Source organism: Psittacula echo (assembly GCF_963264785.1).
Source record: "Psittacula echo genome assembly, chromosome: 4".
Classification (NCBI taxonomy): Eukaryota; Metazoa; Chordata; class Aves; order Psittaciformes; family Psittacidae; genus Psittacula; species Psittacula echo.
Genome location: NC_137738.1, coordinates 30,281,652 through 30,297,247, shown reverse-complemented (window position 1 = coordinate 30,297,247; position 15,596 = coordinate 30,281,652). Strand labels below are relative to the sequence as shown.

Here is a 15,596-nt window from a genome sequence, read left to right as displayed (position 1 = left end):
CCTTCGACCTGCTGGTCATGCTGCTTTTGATGCAGCCCAGGATACAGTTGGCTTTCCGGGCTGTGAGCTCACACTGCCAGCTCATGTTCATGTTCATTTTCAGTTTTAAATCACTTGTGTTATCTCTGTGGAAGCATTTGAGCTGCTGTTGTTCTTTTGTTGTTTTTATTTTCCTAACTAATAATAAGCACTCACCCCGAAAGTTTCTTGAAATAGCAACTATTCTCTGTGAACTGCAGTTTTGTTTTCTTTTGGCTTTTATTTCAGCTGCGGGAGCCAGCTGCTCCAAAGAGTGTGGGAAGCTGACTTGGAGGCCTGTCAGCTGTTGATCCGAGGGTTTCAACTGAAAGAAACGAGTTGCTGTGGTTTTGAGCAAGAGGAGAACCAAATGGATGAGATGGAGATGACTGCTGATGGCCCATCTGATTCTGAGAAAAGAGAAGAAGGTCACTTTCCAAAGGGCATAGAGTGGGGCTCTGTTCCCTGCCCCAAGCACAGTGAGCTAGAAGAGGTATCTGAAATATTCTACAGCTGCATTTCAAACTGCTAGTTTTCTTTCTGAGAGGAGGATTTGAATCTGGGTGATGGGTCAGCGGGGCAGGTTAAGTGTGAATTTAATATCTGACCTCCTATCTGGGACATGAATAAAATAGCTTACTAGCTTCTCAGAAGCCCTTCAACCCTTTTTCTTTTCACAATCAGTCTTTGTAAAATGTGGAAATTATTCAGACGGTAAGTACAGAATGTACATCAGGACCTAAAGGAAAAACAATTAAGTATTTAACGCAAGCTGTCAGCTGTTCCTCATCTCATTGATGAGTGTCACTGAGTTAGTTCTGCTGACTTGTTAGCCTGGATGTATGTTAGCTGAAATGGGGGGTAGAACAAGTTTTCCTCCCCTAGCGAAATGGTCAAAGGTTTCCTAGCTCAGATGCTGGTAGGCTTCCAGCATGCAACAAGTATTAAAATGAGGAAAAAAGTCATAAGGCTTAAATAGTTTGACAAATTTCTAAGTTCATGTTCTGTTTTGGAGTGCCATTCACGCTTAAAAAATATACAGCTACCTAATAATCTTACTGCACTGCCAAGGCAAACAAGCTGTTAATAAGCTTCATCAGCCCACCAGCACCACTGTGACAAAAAGACCCTCCAACAGGAGTTGTCAGTTTTATTATCTTGGAATTTCATGGACAAAAACTGGAAGTGTGGTTAATTACACCTCATGTTATGAGCCGTTGAACCATTGTGTTACATTGAAAGCTGATGCCTAATTTTGCATTTATATTGGCTGAAACTTAGTGGAAAGCAGGCCCTTACCTTACTGTAAAATCTTCTCATTAGTAAAGTTCTTGGTGTGGGCTTCAAGAGTGCTTGCAGCCTTTTCCTAGGGAAAATGGATTATGGACTGACTCCACATAGACAGCATTTTTATTGGAGGTGGTCAACTGTGACTTTGATTTGCCTCCCCAGCCCCTTCTTATTGTATTCCTGATGAGTCTGATGAAGTAATAAGAGTTCTGTTGGTTATGGAAAGCTGCATTCCCCTTTCAGAAGTGAGGCTGAGAAGCTCTGGGCGGGGGGGGGGAGGTGGTTTGTGACTGTGTAGTACTCTTGAGATTTGTGCAGTAGATGATCGCCTATTTCACCTCTGCAATTCCAGATTATTTGCCTGGAAATCAGCATTGCTATCCTAGAATGACATCTAGGCAGCTGAAGTGAGGTGACTTCTGGTTCTGGAGAGATGTGTAGGACTCAAGACAGACAGGTTCCCCATATGTTTAATGGAAGAGGAAAGCATACCTGCAGTGCTTCCATTAAGGTCTTCTTTTTGAACTTGCTTTTTGATAACTTCCCTCTGCCTCTACCAACCATAGAGGGAACTTTGGGAGACTACTTCCAAACTTCTGCATTCCATCTAAGTGCTTAACTTTGTGGTATAAATGCCTTTGCCTGGGATATGGCTTGTCCTGGTACCCTGAACAAACTCCATTTTGAGAACATGCCAAAATCCATTCAGAAGCTAATGTGCACATATAAACAGAAAAATTCCCATCAGTATTCCTGCATTTGTTTCCACAGTGCTCCTAGAACTGACAAACTTGACAGAAAAAAAAAAGCAATTTTGTTAGTATAAGACAGTTCATTTTCCAGTTTTTACAAGCAGTTGAGCAGCGCAGCTGTATTTTACAGCTTAGTTGACTAGCCTTCCCCTGCTTCAGTGCTGCCTACAGCTTTGATCAATGAGGCAAAGTTATACATCAGTGATGACTGCACCCCCTTGCAACCATAAACAACTCCAACGTATAGACTATATTCTTGTTCTGGAATTAGGGTTAGTCTGCTTTTATACTTTCAGGAGCTAGTATTTTTTTGCTTGTTCTGGGGCTTAGCAATTTTACCCAGATGAGTACGCTTTAGATAGTAAAACTGGTAGGATCTCAGTATGAGTGACAGGCAGTATCTACACTTTCAGAAAAGAGCAATAGCATAACATTCCATAACATCTCCTAGTAGTTCATCACAGGGCAGAATATAAAACCAAACAAAACCCTCACACAAATCATGCTAACTTCCAGTTTTGAACATGTTGAAGTGCAAGACAGGATCTGTCTTGGTGCGTAAATGGACTTAGTTGAAAGATAAACCACTGCCGGAGCATTTAAGTGGTCTGGCATAGGGCATTGCATTATTTTTATTTAACAATAATTTAATGTTTGTGGCAAAAAAAAACCCCAAAAAACCCATGAAACAACAGTGGCGTGGCTTTTAGCCTCTAAATTTAGTCATTCATATGACTTTCATAGGAAAACTTGTTGTCCATTAGTAATGAACCTTTTTGTAGCCATTTACAGTAAGTGGGCATACCTGGGAGAAAAGCATGTATTTGTCAAAATACTTGGTTTGATATTATTTAAGAAGGCTGTGGTGTCCCTCTGTGAGAATTAGCTTGATGTGGTTGCCATGTTTCTAGAATGACTATGCTCTTGAACTATGTCTCTTGTTCCCCATTGGGGAATTTCTGGAAAGTGCTGTTGGTCACTGAAGTGGAATGAAACAGTGGCATTCTTTGTATTTAGAGGTTATTGAATTTCTTGCTTCAAAACAGTATAGAAAATGGTAATAATAGCCTATATGCCTTGGAAGGTATATTATTTTCTTAGGTGACTGATTTACTTTATGGTGAAATGCTGTAAACGAAGCTCTACAGCTATTTATCATGTCATGTCTGGCTAAGTATTACTGTGGATTGGATATTGGTTTTGTTGATGTACACTATAAATATAGTTTCCTTGCACAGAACTGTGTTTTACTGTATAGGTTTCATTAGAAAACAAAGAAACAAGCAAGAAACGTGGTAATAAGAAAAGCAAAGTAGATGAGTTGAAAGCACCCTTCACTTAGATCCTCAGGTGCTGCTTGCAGAGGGAGTGTCTTTCATTTTTAATTAAATATCCTCACTAGATCATAAAATATGACATGTTCTGTTATAAGATATGTAAGGTATAAATTCTTTGAAAGTTCAGATATTTCAGTGTCATGTGTGAAGCACATAACACAGATAACTGTCAACAGTTATTTTATAGTCTTCATAACTGTGTTCTCTAGGACAGTACAGAATTTCTTTTTCCCAGTAGTGTAGACTATGGCATCCCAAAATAATCCAGTAAATCAAATTTCCTTTATAATGGTTAACCAGGGAAGGCAATTGCATGCTTGGGCATCTCAGCTTGTTGACACATTGTTACTAATTCAAAACTAAATAAAGTGAGGCCAGCAGAAATCATCCTGTGGAGCACTCTTAGTTACTTAAAAATTAAGACGTATTCCTCTCATACAGGTAATTCATTAGGTTTAAGTATTTAAAATATATATTTAAGAAAAGTTATAGACATTATTAGTGGCCTCAGCCATGTGCAAGTCAGCTCATTGTCTGATGTATTTGATACTGCTTCTTGAATTTTCATATAAGCATATACTCCCCAGCTGGTAGCTCTCTTCATGAAATTAGGGTGCCCCATCACTGCAGTTATAGTTTGTCTTTTTATGACTAATTTGGCTTGATTTTCGTTTTCATCCGAGAAATTTTCCATACTTTCAAACTGACTGCAAGTTATTTTTCCCAGGTGACATGTGAGTGAGATCAGAGTTGTTATGATCATTTTTATACATGAAGATATATATCTGGATGATTTTTAAAATATACAGTAACATTAATTTCTCTTCAGAGATTAGTGCCTGCTTTTACCACTCCTTAGGATATCTTGCTTTATTTTTTTTGCTTGTTGATAATGTATGTGTAAGAAAAACCTTGTTATAACACCAGAAACAGATGATAACTAATAAACAGACAGTGTGTGTGTGTGTGCTGGGACCTCCCTAACACCAAATATCTTGATGAACATGAGTATGTGTGCACCTGCAAGCTTGAGTTCCTGACCTATCCTTTTTTCTTCTTCTTCTGCTATCTGGCATGCTGTGCAGTGCTCCCTCTTAATCACTATGAAGGAAAGAAACACCTACTAGATTTCAAGAAAATTGAGGTGATTAAAGTTACAAGGTAAAAACCAAAATTCAGTAGTGTTACCTTTTGTAAGTCAGCATTTTTGGTAGTTATCCTGTCAGAATTCTTTGTAGATCATTTCTCACATTTTCACCATAAAAGAAGCCAGGAGCAGAGGTAAGAGTAAGGGCTGCTGTCTTTTCCCCAACTCTCCATACTGCAGTTTTGCCATCTGGGACAATGTTTTGAGATCCTCTGTAGAGCATTCTGGTTTTGGGAAGATGTTCTGTAATTGTAAAGCCTTCATGTGACTCACCGTTTTTAAGATATTGAATGTTCTAAGTGATACTAAGTGGACAATTGTGAAAGGATAATAATATCTAATGTGGTGTCTGTCATTAAAAAGAAATCATCACAGGATATGACAATACATTTTTCAGAATGTAGAGACAGCAAGCACCAAGAAAGCCTCTGTCAGCAGGCTGTAACTCATTACTGTGCATTGAGATAGCCTGTGCTCCAGGAGGCAAATGTGCGATGTGTAAAGGACAAAGCCTCTAGAAGGCTAAATAAACTGGCATTCGTTTGAGTTTTAATTAAATATTGTATTTGTAGAGCTGCAAAAATAATTCAGAAATGTTAATCTTCATTTTAAATGTCAGCATTAAGCATCACTGAAAGCCAGTGTTTGATCCAAGCTGGAAAGGATTTCTGCTGCAACAGGCAGCTGGCTTGTACACAAGGGTCAGATCATCATTGTACAGTCACATGTGTTGTTGTGCAGTATGATGCCCCTGAGTGGCACGTGATCCTGTTATACAGTATCCACTGGTAAAAATACTGTCTCATTAGCTGTAGATCATAGCATCTCAGTAAGCTTAATGCTTATGTGTATTTTGCAGTAAAAATGTAATTAGAAAATCAGTATTACAGTTAAAAGAAATCTAAGCAATCTCTTTTCAGATAGATTACTGAAAAAGAGTACCTAGCAGTAATAATGATCTTATAGTAGAGTAATGATTTTGCACTTTATTATATATATGTACATATCTGTGATACTAACTATTGCCCTACCAAAGGAATATCCCTATCTCAGCTTATTGCAAGATTATCAATGCTGTTATATTATACAGTAATGGTAACATCAAATTTCTTTGCTCCTAAGCCAATCAATAAAGTGTTGGCTAATTTCTTACAGACTTTACAGATGAAGCAAGTTTTGAAAGAGGAATTGACTATAATTAGCATGCGTTAACAATACAAATCATCAGCGGGGTCTCTGGTATGTCCTGGCGGAAGTCACTTACAGGGTTTGTGACAGAAAATTCTTGTAGACTCCTGAATGGTGTATAGATCCATAAAAGCTTGATAGAAAAGTTTGGTTTAATCTGTAGTTAGTCCTTCAGCTTTAGAGGCTGTATTCCTTGTGGGTTTTAACTGTGAAGCCAAAGGCAGGCTTTAGTAAAATGTACTCAAATTTAGCTTTAAATATTGGGTGGCTACAAATGCTCCATTATAAATGTGATTGAAATGTTTCATGTGTGTGAAAGAAAATGATGTAATTGTTCTCCTTATATAACTTTTTAATGTGCTATATGGTTTTTGTAAGTTCCATTGAAATCTTACTGTTTATATAGCATGTATCTACTGTATGCTTAATAATTTTGTCCCTAACAGGTTACAGAAGACATTTCATTTGGAGCAGAGGGTTGTTTATCTGAGGTAAGTGTTTTCTAGACAGTGTAGTGATATCGTACAAACTTTTCTGGGCCTCAGAACTAATGACACTTCATAAAATTATAGAATAGTTTGGGTTGGAAGGGACCTTACAGATCATCTGATTCCAATCCCATGCCACAGGCAGGGACACCTTCCACTAGACCAGGTTGCTCAAAGCCCTGTCCAGCCTGGCCTTGAACACTGTGAGGGATGGGGCAGGCACAGCTTCTCTGGGCAACCTGTGCCAGGGCCTCACCACGCTCATAGTGAAGAATTTCTTCCTTACAGCTAATCTTAATCTACCGTTTTCCAATTTAAAGCCATTCGCCCTTCTCCTGTCACTACATGCCTTTGTACAAACTGCTTCTCCAGATTTCTTGTAGACCCCCTTTAGGTACTGGAAGGCTGCTCTAAGGTCTCCCCAGAGCCTTCTCTTCTCCAGGCTGAACAAGCCCAGCTCTCTCAACCTGTCTTCATAGGAGAGGTGCTCCAGCCCCCTGATCATCTTTGTGGCTTGTCAGGCACAGTGTGTAATAGGAATTTCATCTGAATAAAATACTGGATGTTGTCATTTTTTTACTATTTTCATAACTAAAAAGACATCAGATCCTAGTCTATATATTTAATGAAGTCTAGGATAATTGAATAACAGGAGATGCATTTGCTGAAAGTGATGAGAAAAATCGGTCTACACACAAACTAAAAGCTTAGATAATAGATGTGTAAGGAGAGTTATACTGGTTCTAAGAGCTGTACTAATTCAGTCTGGTCTGTTTTTTTATTGGTATGCCTTGGGTTGCAACTTACATATTAAGGAAATACAGTATGCAAGCATTGTGTCCAGCCAAAAAATTAATTACACAGGTGAGTAACCCCCAGTCACCTTCCATAACGGCATATATGCCGCATGTAAAGTACAAGTGGCAAGTGCTCAGCCGAGGAATACTAAATAAATAAAAACTGCAGTTGGGATAACTCTTCAGATGCATTTCTTTGGATTCCCACCATGAATCCAAAATCTGTGGAGCAACTGGAATGCTCCAGGAAAGATAATCTAACTGCAAGACCAAACTCGGATTGCTGACCTTGCATACAAGGAGACTGTGACATGAGAGCACACCTAGGATAAACTGCTTGGCTGGGTGTAGATTCAGCATTAATAAAACCAAGAGGCCCTGAGAGTGAAGGTGAACTTTGCAGAATATGCAAATAGCCTTTCTTATTGTTGAACTTTGCTGTGAGTTAAAGCAAAACCGTGCAGGTGCTTGTGTCCACAGATGACGTGAAATAGGAGCAGTTAGTCCCACAGGATAAAGATAGCAAAAAGCGCTACTGCCAGTGGGGCAAAACACTGAGGGCACATTGGTAGTGACAGCTGCCAAGACAGCTGGAAATTAAACATTCCCATATGGTCTGGACCAAAGCAAATGAGAGTACAACTGCATGTTTGTGCCCAGCAGTGACCTGTACTGAAAGCTGTAGTACAACCCAGCCCTTGGCTGAAGTTGTTCTTTGCTTAACAGGAGATGTGCCCAGAGCATGTGTGATGTGTGTGCTGGGTTTACACACGCACCAGGGCTCACAGGCACAGAGGGCTGCCACTGTAGAAGTATTCACTAACAGTTTAATATCTGAGAGTCCTCACAGGCAGAGGAACTTTGCCGTTTTCAAGTCTTGAGGGGGAAAACCTGCATCAAGATAATAGAGAGCAATGATGCAAATAAAGGAAATAGAAATTTACTAAAAAGCCAGGCGCTACCACACTGCCACAGCTGGATTGATGCTGACTTGTAGACAGCTCTATGAAACTGTCAGCACCATTTACCATGTCAGAGCTTTGCCTAAATGCTCCTTTGATACTCTGGTCCCCTAATCCACTGTTGTCAGTCTCCTCGCTGCCTGCAGGAGAGCACCCTGTTAGTCATTTCAGATTCTTGCATCTTAGTGACTCGGGAGCAGAGACGGGAGTGAACAATACTAGAAACCACCTATAAGTGATATCCAGCTATGCTGACTCCTAGCACACCAGGGTGTGGACACTAGAAAACAGTTTGGTACTTTTGTTTCTTTTCCAAGTCCTGATCCGCTGTGAATTTTTATTGGTAAGTCAGTAAATAGCCTCATCCTCCCACAGCAGGAGCTGGAGTTGTCCCAGTTTAATGAAATGAGTCAGTGCAGTAGTGTTTAGGAAATCTGCATTTTAGGGAATCTGCACTCAGGGAAGATCTTCAGTCTACTAGAGATGAGAATGGGAAGACTGCTGTCGCCCAGACCACAGCAGAATGCTGGAAGGCAGTGGAAACCTCTATTCCCATGTAGATGCTTTTCCAAGGACATTCCTCCACTGCTGTAATGGAAGAGGAGGGGAAGGATTGCCAGCATCGGACTGTAATTTTGATGTGTCATTTAACACTCCCATGTGGTGGTATATCCCTGTGGTTGAGGGAAGGCGATCAGTGCAAGCAAAGGGAATGTGGGAAAAGCATGTGATGATGGGGCGGAGGTAGGACACAGTTGCAAAACAGCTGTCTGGAAAGCTTTATGCATGAATTGTTGCATATGAGAAACTGAGGAATGTGTTGTAGTGCTGCAGTCTCCTAAATATATATAACATAAACAGACTGATGGAACAAGCTAGCAGTCTGTAAGTGGAAGGTAATAAGAGCAAAAGTAATTGGGAAAGAACCTTGGTCCCTCTTCTGTGAAAAGACAGAGTTTCTGTGGGTTGAGGAATCAGCAGATGATCTTTGGTAACCTCCAGAAGACATCATGTTTATAGTACAGCACCATCTCCTTTTGGGGCAGAAAAAAAGTGAACAGTAACAATCTACACATCTGTGTCAACAACTCTTCAGTGGTCCAAACGAATTTTGTAAAGGAAAGGATAAAATGTTCCTAAGAATGAGCCTAAATGTGTACTACTACACCTTGTAAGAATGCGTCAGCAAGACCCTTGAATGTACTGTAAATGTATTGTAAACAAAAGACATGCAAAATGGCAAGGGAGTTCAGGAATAAGCTGTATGTAAAGAGTAGGTGAAAGAAAGCATGTGTGTCTTCTAGTAATAAAGGTGAATGAGAAAATACTGAAATGAGAGCAGAGGGCAGAGGTATTTCTTCCCATTCCTTATTATCTTGGCTTTTGGTCTTTCTAAAAGTGATAAACTATGTCCATAATGTAGTGCTCTTAATATTCACTTCAAGGTAGCAAGAACTGAAAACAGAAAAGGATCCTAAGGCAAGTGAGATGTATTCAAGTCAGGCTAGACTGGTGAAATTTCTTCTGAGTGAATAGGAGCCAAGAAAAACAATCTCCAAACCATTAACAAACCTCTTTGAAAACTCCTGGAGGAAGCTTGAAGTCTCAGGGGATCAGTAAAAGGCAGACTTGGTATTTGCTTTTAAAAAGGAGGCAGGCCAGGAGCTTGTGCCAGTCAACATAATTTCAGTTAGGATTAGAATTCAAAATGTTCTTGATAGATTGAAAGAATAGCCTGAAATCAATAAGATGGGATATGTTAAAAGACAGGTGCAAATTGCATTTGAGGAAGAAAAATTTGGAGTTATGTATACAGGTGGTAAATAGCAGTTAAGATGACAGTACTGCAGAAGCTAAGATTATAGTGGACTACAGATAGTGAGATTCATTACCTTCATCCAAGAAAGGGCAAATGTCATTTGCAGCCTCATTAATGGGAATGTCAGTTGTAAGACAGAAATAATTACTGTGCTTAGCTGAGAATGTCAAAGACTCCAGAGGACTACTGGTCCGGACACCTCACTGTACAAGACAGGAACATACTGAAGAAAAGAAGGAAAGCAACAGAAATAAAAGGTTTAGAAATCCTGGTCTGGTTGAAAGTCAGAGTCTTCAATTGCATAAAAAATAATTATATAGAAGACAACTGTTAGTTATCATTGTGTGATATAGAAAGATAAAATGAAATGTGGCCATTTTGGTTTATAGCAAGGGAAATTTGCAGTAGGAAGATTTGCTCAGTCCAAGGGCGGTTAAGCCCTGGAGCAGGCTCTGTTCTGTCAGCTGCTAAGAGCTGTGTAGGCAGATGGCAGCTGAGAAGAGTTACAGTGGGCTTAATAGTACTGCAAGACACAGAGCAGGCATTGGTGCTCCTTGGTTGCTTCCTCATCAGCCTTGCCAGTCACCTTGATGGTGCTGGTAATGAGTTACATGTGTTATTTTCAGAGTAATAGATTAGGCCTGCCCAGGACAATGCCCACAATGCAGGGACAAATGTCCTGCCTCCACCTGCACTTTGGACATTCTGTGGCTGCGTAGCTCACTATCTGAAAGCCTGTGTGCTTAGCTTGCATGTGACTGAAGCATCTGCTTGTTCAGGACAAACAGATGGATGGTTGCATTTTTGTTTCTAGAAATGATTTAAGAGGTGCCCTGGCCTGATGTTCTGGAGATTCAAGTGCTCACAATTTACATTAACTTCTGCAAAAGGGTGAGGGTAAGCATGCGGCACTGCTGCCAGCGATAAGTCACTTGTTCTAAACCTTGTCCCATAGTGTGAAGTATCTGCAAGGCCAACTTTTTGTGGTTGTTATTTCTGTTATTTTGAATTATTTCAACTATTGTAGGAGAGAGAGGATTTACTTCTTGTAAATCTCTTACTCTTTGAGGCTTGGATGTTCTGCAGAAGGTCATCTAAGGCTTTTATCTTATTGGGGTTATGATATTGTTAGTTGGAAGTAAGGCAACACCTTTTTACTAAAGTTCCTCTTGTAGAAAGAATTAATTTTAAGGATATATCTGAGAATCTTGCTTCTCAGCACAACCACCACAGACTCTAATGGTGGCTCTAATCCCTAACAGAGTCTCTAATAGAGTTAGCTTAATCTAGCTACTACAATACTGATTCTTCCATGTAAAATTGCTGAACTAGATCCAAGAGAGGATGGAAGGTGTTTGCAGTGGAAAAGCTGATCAGACAGTTTCCTTGAGTAATTCTGTCGAGGAGCTGTTGCTCACAGGTGACTGAAATGATTTGTAAAAGGGTTAAAATGAAATGCAGAAGACTAAAGTGGAAGCCCTTTGCTCTTAATTCAGGATGCTGGTGCTCCAGCTGTGCATTAGCTGAAACATTGTTCTTCCCATTTCTTGCATCAGACTCTCACATCTCTGGGACAGAAAGAAAATTTTTACTTTGCATGAGAAAACAGAAGAGTTTCACCTTAAAAAAATAACAAATTACACCCACATTTGTGCTGTTTTCACCTGCTTAAGGATGGGGGATGGGGGGTGGGGATTCCAGCCAGCCATTCACAGAAAAATCCATAAAGCAATACTACATCTCAGCTCTCTCCTGACTCCTGCAGTCTTTCCTATCTGCTTTCTAAAAGTGCTGTTAGTACAAAAATAAGCAAAGCATTTTTAAGTCTTACAGTAGCTTGTAGCATGGACATAACCTACAAGCTTGGACGAGTTGTATTTTATTAATGTGTTGAGCTGGAGGCAGAGTCCACTCTTCTCTCAGAGATGTTGATCAGTGTAAAGTGCCACTTTCCAACCAGGAGCTGTTCTGAATAGTTTGTGTGTCATTGATAGCTTTTTCCCTGCCTACATAGACAAATGTGAAATAAAAATGTTACCAGTGACGTTGCTAGGCATGAGCGGCACTGAGAGAAATCTTTCCTATCTACATCTCTGGGTTATTGAACTCTTTTCAAACAGGGGCTTGGGGGCAGAAGCTGTGGAATGGGTTGAATTTTTAGAATTATTCTTGTATATTTTGAGAGCAATATATTTTTTTTCCTATTGTAACTCTTCCTCCTGTTCAATTAGAGTTCTCTGCATGACCTCATCTTTCCAATCCAAAATAAGAAAGGCAATATATACATGTTCTGGAAAATTATAACTTATATGATGACCTTTCTGCATTTTTCATGTGATCCTTGAGTAAGTTCCTCAGGGACAATGCTTGTCTAAACCATGGAGGAACTTCTCATTTCAACTAAAAAGGCAGCTGTGTCATGTAGGTGCAAAAAATAGTTTATTCATACACTATTATTGTTGTAGTAAAGAGGAATTAAGCCGCAAAATACCTATTACGAGTTTAAGATTAATAAAATATAACCCCTACCTCATGGAGTTATTTTAGTTACACTGCAGTGCAACTATAGCCATATAGGTATGATTAAATAGGTTTCAAGTGTTTAAAGACCTAAACAAGTTTGATTGATTTTTATGTTCTCAGATTTCCTGGCTTCCCTTATTGTTGTAACAAATCTGCATTGAGTGCATTGTCCTAGTACTCATTGCTCATTTTATATTCATTTCCAGGGTAAACGGAATTTTTGTTACTTTTTTAGACAATTCATTACATACTCAAAATGTGATCATTCAGGAGCGCTACACTGGGCTTTTTTTTTCCTGAGATAGAATGGATGTTTTACTTTAAGTGAGAATCTAAGTATTTGGTTGACAAAGGATCTAAAGCCAGTGATAAAAATGATAGTCTCTTATTTCTAAATGTGTTTAGTGTGAGATCAATATACCAATAAAGTCCTTGCCTGGAATTGCAGTGGGTTAGAAGCTACTAGCCAAATCTTAGAATCCCAAATACAGGTTTGTACTGATTCGAAGGCACCATGAGATGCCTTTGCTACAGAATTAGCATTCACCTGAAGTCCAAGGGCCTTGGGGGTCTTGCTTGCTGAGTTGGTTACTTCCATCCTTCCTGGGGCTTTTCTTTACTTTGCTGTAAAGTTTTATTTTAAAAGGGGAAAGAAAATGTCAAACGTGAAATCAGATTACGTAGCAGTACACCACTAAGTGTAGTTATCCACTTATAATGTAGTTATGCATTGCACCTGTGGATTTCAGGCTCTAGTTATATTTATTTTATTTCGGATTTTCAGGGTCTGTGTGCATCAGAGTTAGGCCACACTTGCAGCTTTGAGCCTGTTTTACCAACCAGGTGTCTAAATGCTGTCTCCAGCATCTTTTAACCCACCTGAAGTTCAGTGAGGTGGTTAGTCTAAAAGGCCCATTTTGCCCTGCACGTTCACTGGCACAGCAGGGCTGGGCAAATCCGGCCGGTGTGCTTATCATTTAGATTAGCTGCTCAGTGAACTCTGTGTATTTGCATATACGAGACAGGAAACATGAGAGCAGTTTTAAAGTGGAGGAAATGGATCTTCTCTTACAGCAACTGATGATACTGCTAATTGGGTGAGAGATTATCTGGATAAATGTTCAAGCTATCAACAGTACACTAAAAAAGAAAGGGATCCCTACTGTAATGCATATCTTTGTATTGCTTTTTATATTTAAATATGCTTAATGACACAGGTATTCAAGAGTGTGCTGTAACATGTACTGTTCTTTATTTGCTCTCTGTAGTAACTGATGATTTCAAGTTGGGACTGGAAGTGTCATCCTTCTTGACAGCATTAGTGTGATCCAAAATCTCATATGGTAATAGTTTTTGATAAAAGCAGTGACTGGATCACACTAAAGCATTCAATACCTTGATGTTATAAGAGCAAGAATCAGCTTTTTATGTGTCACTATGACATAGCAGCTCCTCAGGATCTGTACAGGATTAATTCATTTTGTCAAAGTACACAGTCTGTAGAAAGAGGCTGGTTTGGAAAACTTCACCTATGGCTTTTGCCTGTCAGAGCAATACTTAGTGCTATACAATCATGGAACAGTTAATTTAGGAATAACAGCTTTTAATTAATGGACAAACTGAGTATTTTTGACTTGTGTTTCTTGTGTTTGAGATGATGGTTATGCGAAGACCTGTTTTTCTTAGGTGTAATTAGCTGTTAGAGAAAATCAGTATTCTGAGTTGGATCTTTCTCTAGATGCTCAGAATTTCAGATGTGCTTTCAGAGTACTAGGTTTTTGCAGTTTACTGACTCTTCTGGCCTGAGACCTAAGTTCTCTCAGACCACTGTCATCGGTTCTTGCATGTATGTCACAGCATGGTTCCCTAAAAGCTTTTTGTTGATATAAATAGCCTGGGTTATTCCACTCCCTAACAGCATACAGAGTCCTGCTGGTGTGCTGGATAATGATTTAGCGGCTGGATGGAAGACTTGTTACTCGTCTTCTGTTCCTGGCCTTGAGGAAAGGACATTCCTAGTTGCTGGAGTGAGAATGTGTACCTTCTCCTCCCCTGTTCTTATTTTTGAAACAGTGGGTCATTTTTATGTCTATCGGTTCTGTGGAGTGCTGCCATAGATTCTCATGTTTGGTACTGACTCTGAAGATGGCTGCTAGGAACTCATACGCAGAGTCAGGGACTTAGCCAGCTGGTTCTCACACTGTGCTTCTCTAAGCTGTGGGTATTTGCAACATAACCTTTCTTAACCAGCTCACTCATCCAGGATTCAAGCTGCAGCTGGATGCATATGCATGTGGTCTGCTGAACAGCCATGTCTGGCAGAAGACCTAGGAAAGCAGAAAGATCAAAGCCCTGTGCTGTAACAGAGGATGTGCCAGCAAGCAGAGTTCTTCTGACACTTGACTCTATGTATGTACTGTGTGACATGAAGCGTAAGGGTAGCACAGAACTGAAGTCTGGTGAACGCGTTTACCAAAAATCAGATTGTTTCACAACGGGCAGCATTCCAATCAGTATTAGCACGATTTCTTTGGAAGGCCTTTGCTTGAAGGTTTGATTTCTCTTAAGCAACCACTGATGGGCTGTTATCATAGCAACAGATCAGTGCAAAGGACTTCAAGTACTTTTTTAAAGGAGAAAATCTTTATTAAGATTGCATATGGCCACATGTGCAGCTGGCTTTATGGACAAGTGTATAGACTAGGTCTAGAAAAAATCCACTCTTCTGTATTCCAGCAGATGAATGACTCCTTTTTTGTCAACATGGCTCCAGCAGAACTTCATCTTGGCACTATATTTCCTTACATGTACTCCTTATCAATCACTGTAGACAGTTTCATGATGTCTTGGGAAGGAGAGGAGAGGCTTTGTCTCAGTGCTGCACAAATTGATTGATTTTTTTTTTTCCCCTCCCCCTCTTGTATTTTCTGCTTATTTGGGTTGTTTCTCAAAGAAATAAAAAGTACAAAATATAAAGATACAAACACTATTGTGCAGTAAATCTTAGGGGAAGGACTTTGCAACTGGTTTAAAATATTCAGTTTAAAATAGAAAAAAAGAGTTTATCTGTGTAAGTAGAGAAGCATTACTCTTGAAAAATTAGCCATATTTCATGATAACACAAAAAGTGTAGTTTCATTTTGTAATCTCTTAAGGCTTTGATGCATTTTCTCTGGTCTGATGCATTCTCTGTTGTCAGTTGAACGAAGTCCCTAGGTATTCTAACCATATTTTTCCTTTAAAAAAGTAAGTATATTTTGTGTTTATAACAGATA

At 39.5% G+C, this 15,596-nt stretch overlaps 1 protein-coding gene across 1 annotated transcript in view; it reads left to right on the top strand.

The window, feature by feature from the left end:
- The window catches only part of DISC1 (DISC1 scaffold protein), a 175,371-nt gene that overhangs the window by 150,815 nt on the left and 8,960 nt on the right, over window positions 1–15,596 (top strand). Inside the window, exons 10-11 of the mRNA XM_080615550.1 lie at window positions 268–511; window positions 6,179–6,223. Of these exons, the coding sequence (XP_080471676.1) occupies window positions 268–511; window positions 6,179–6,223 (289 nt within the window). The remainder of the gene's footprint in view (window positions 1–267; window positions 512–6,178; window positions 6,224–15,596) is intronic.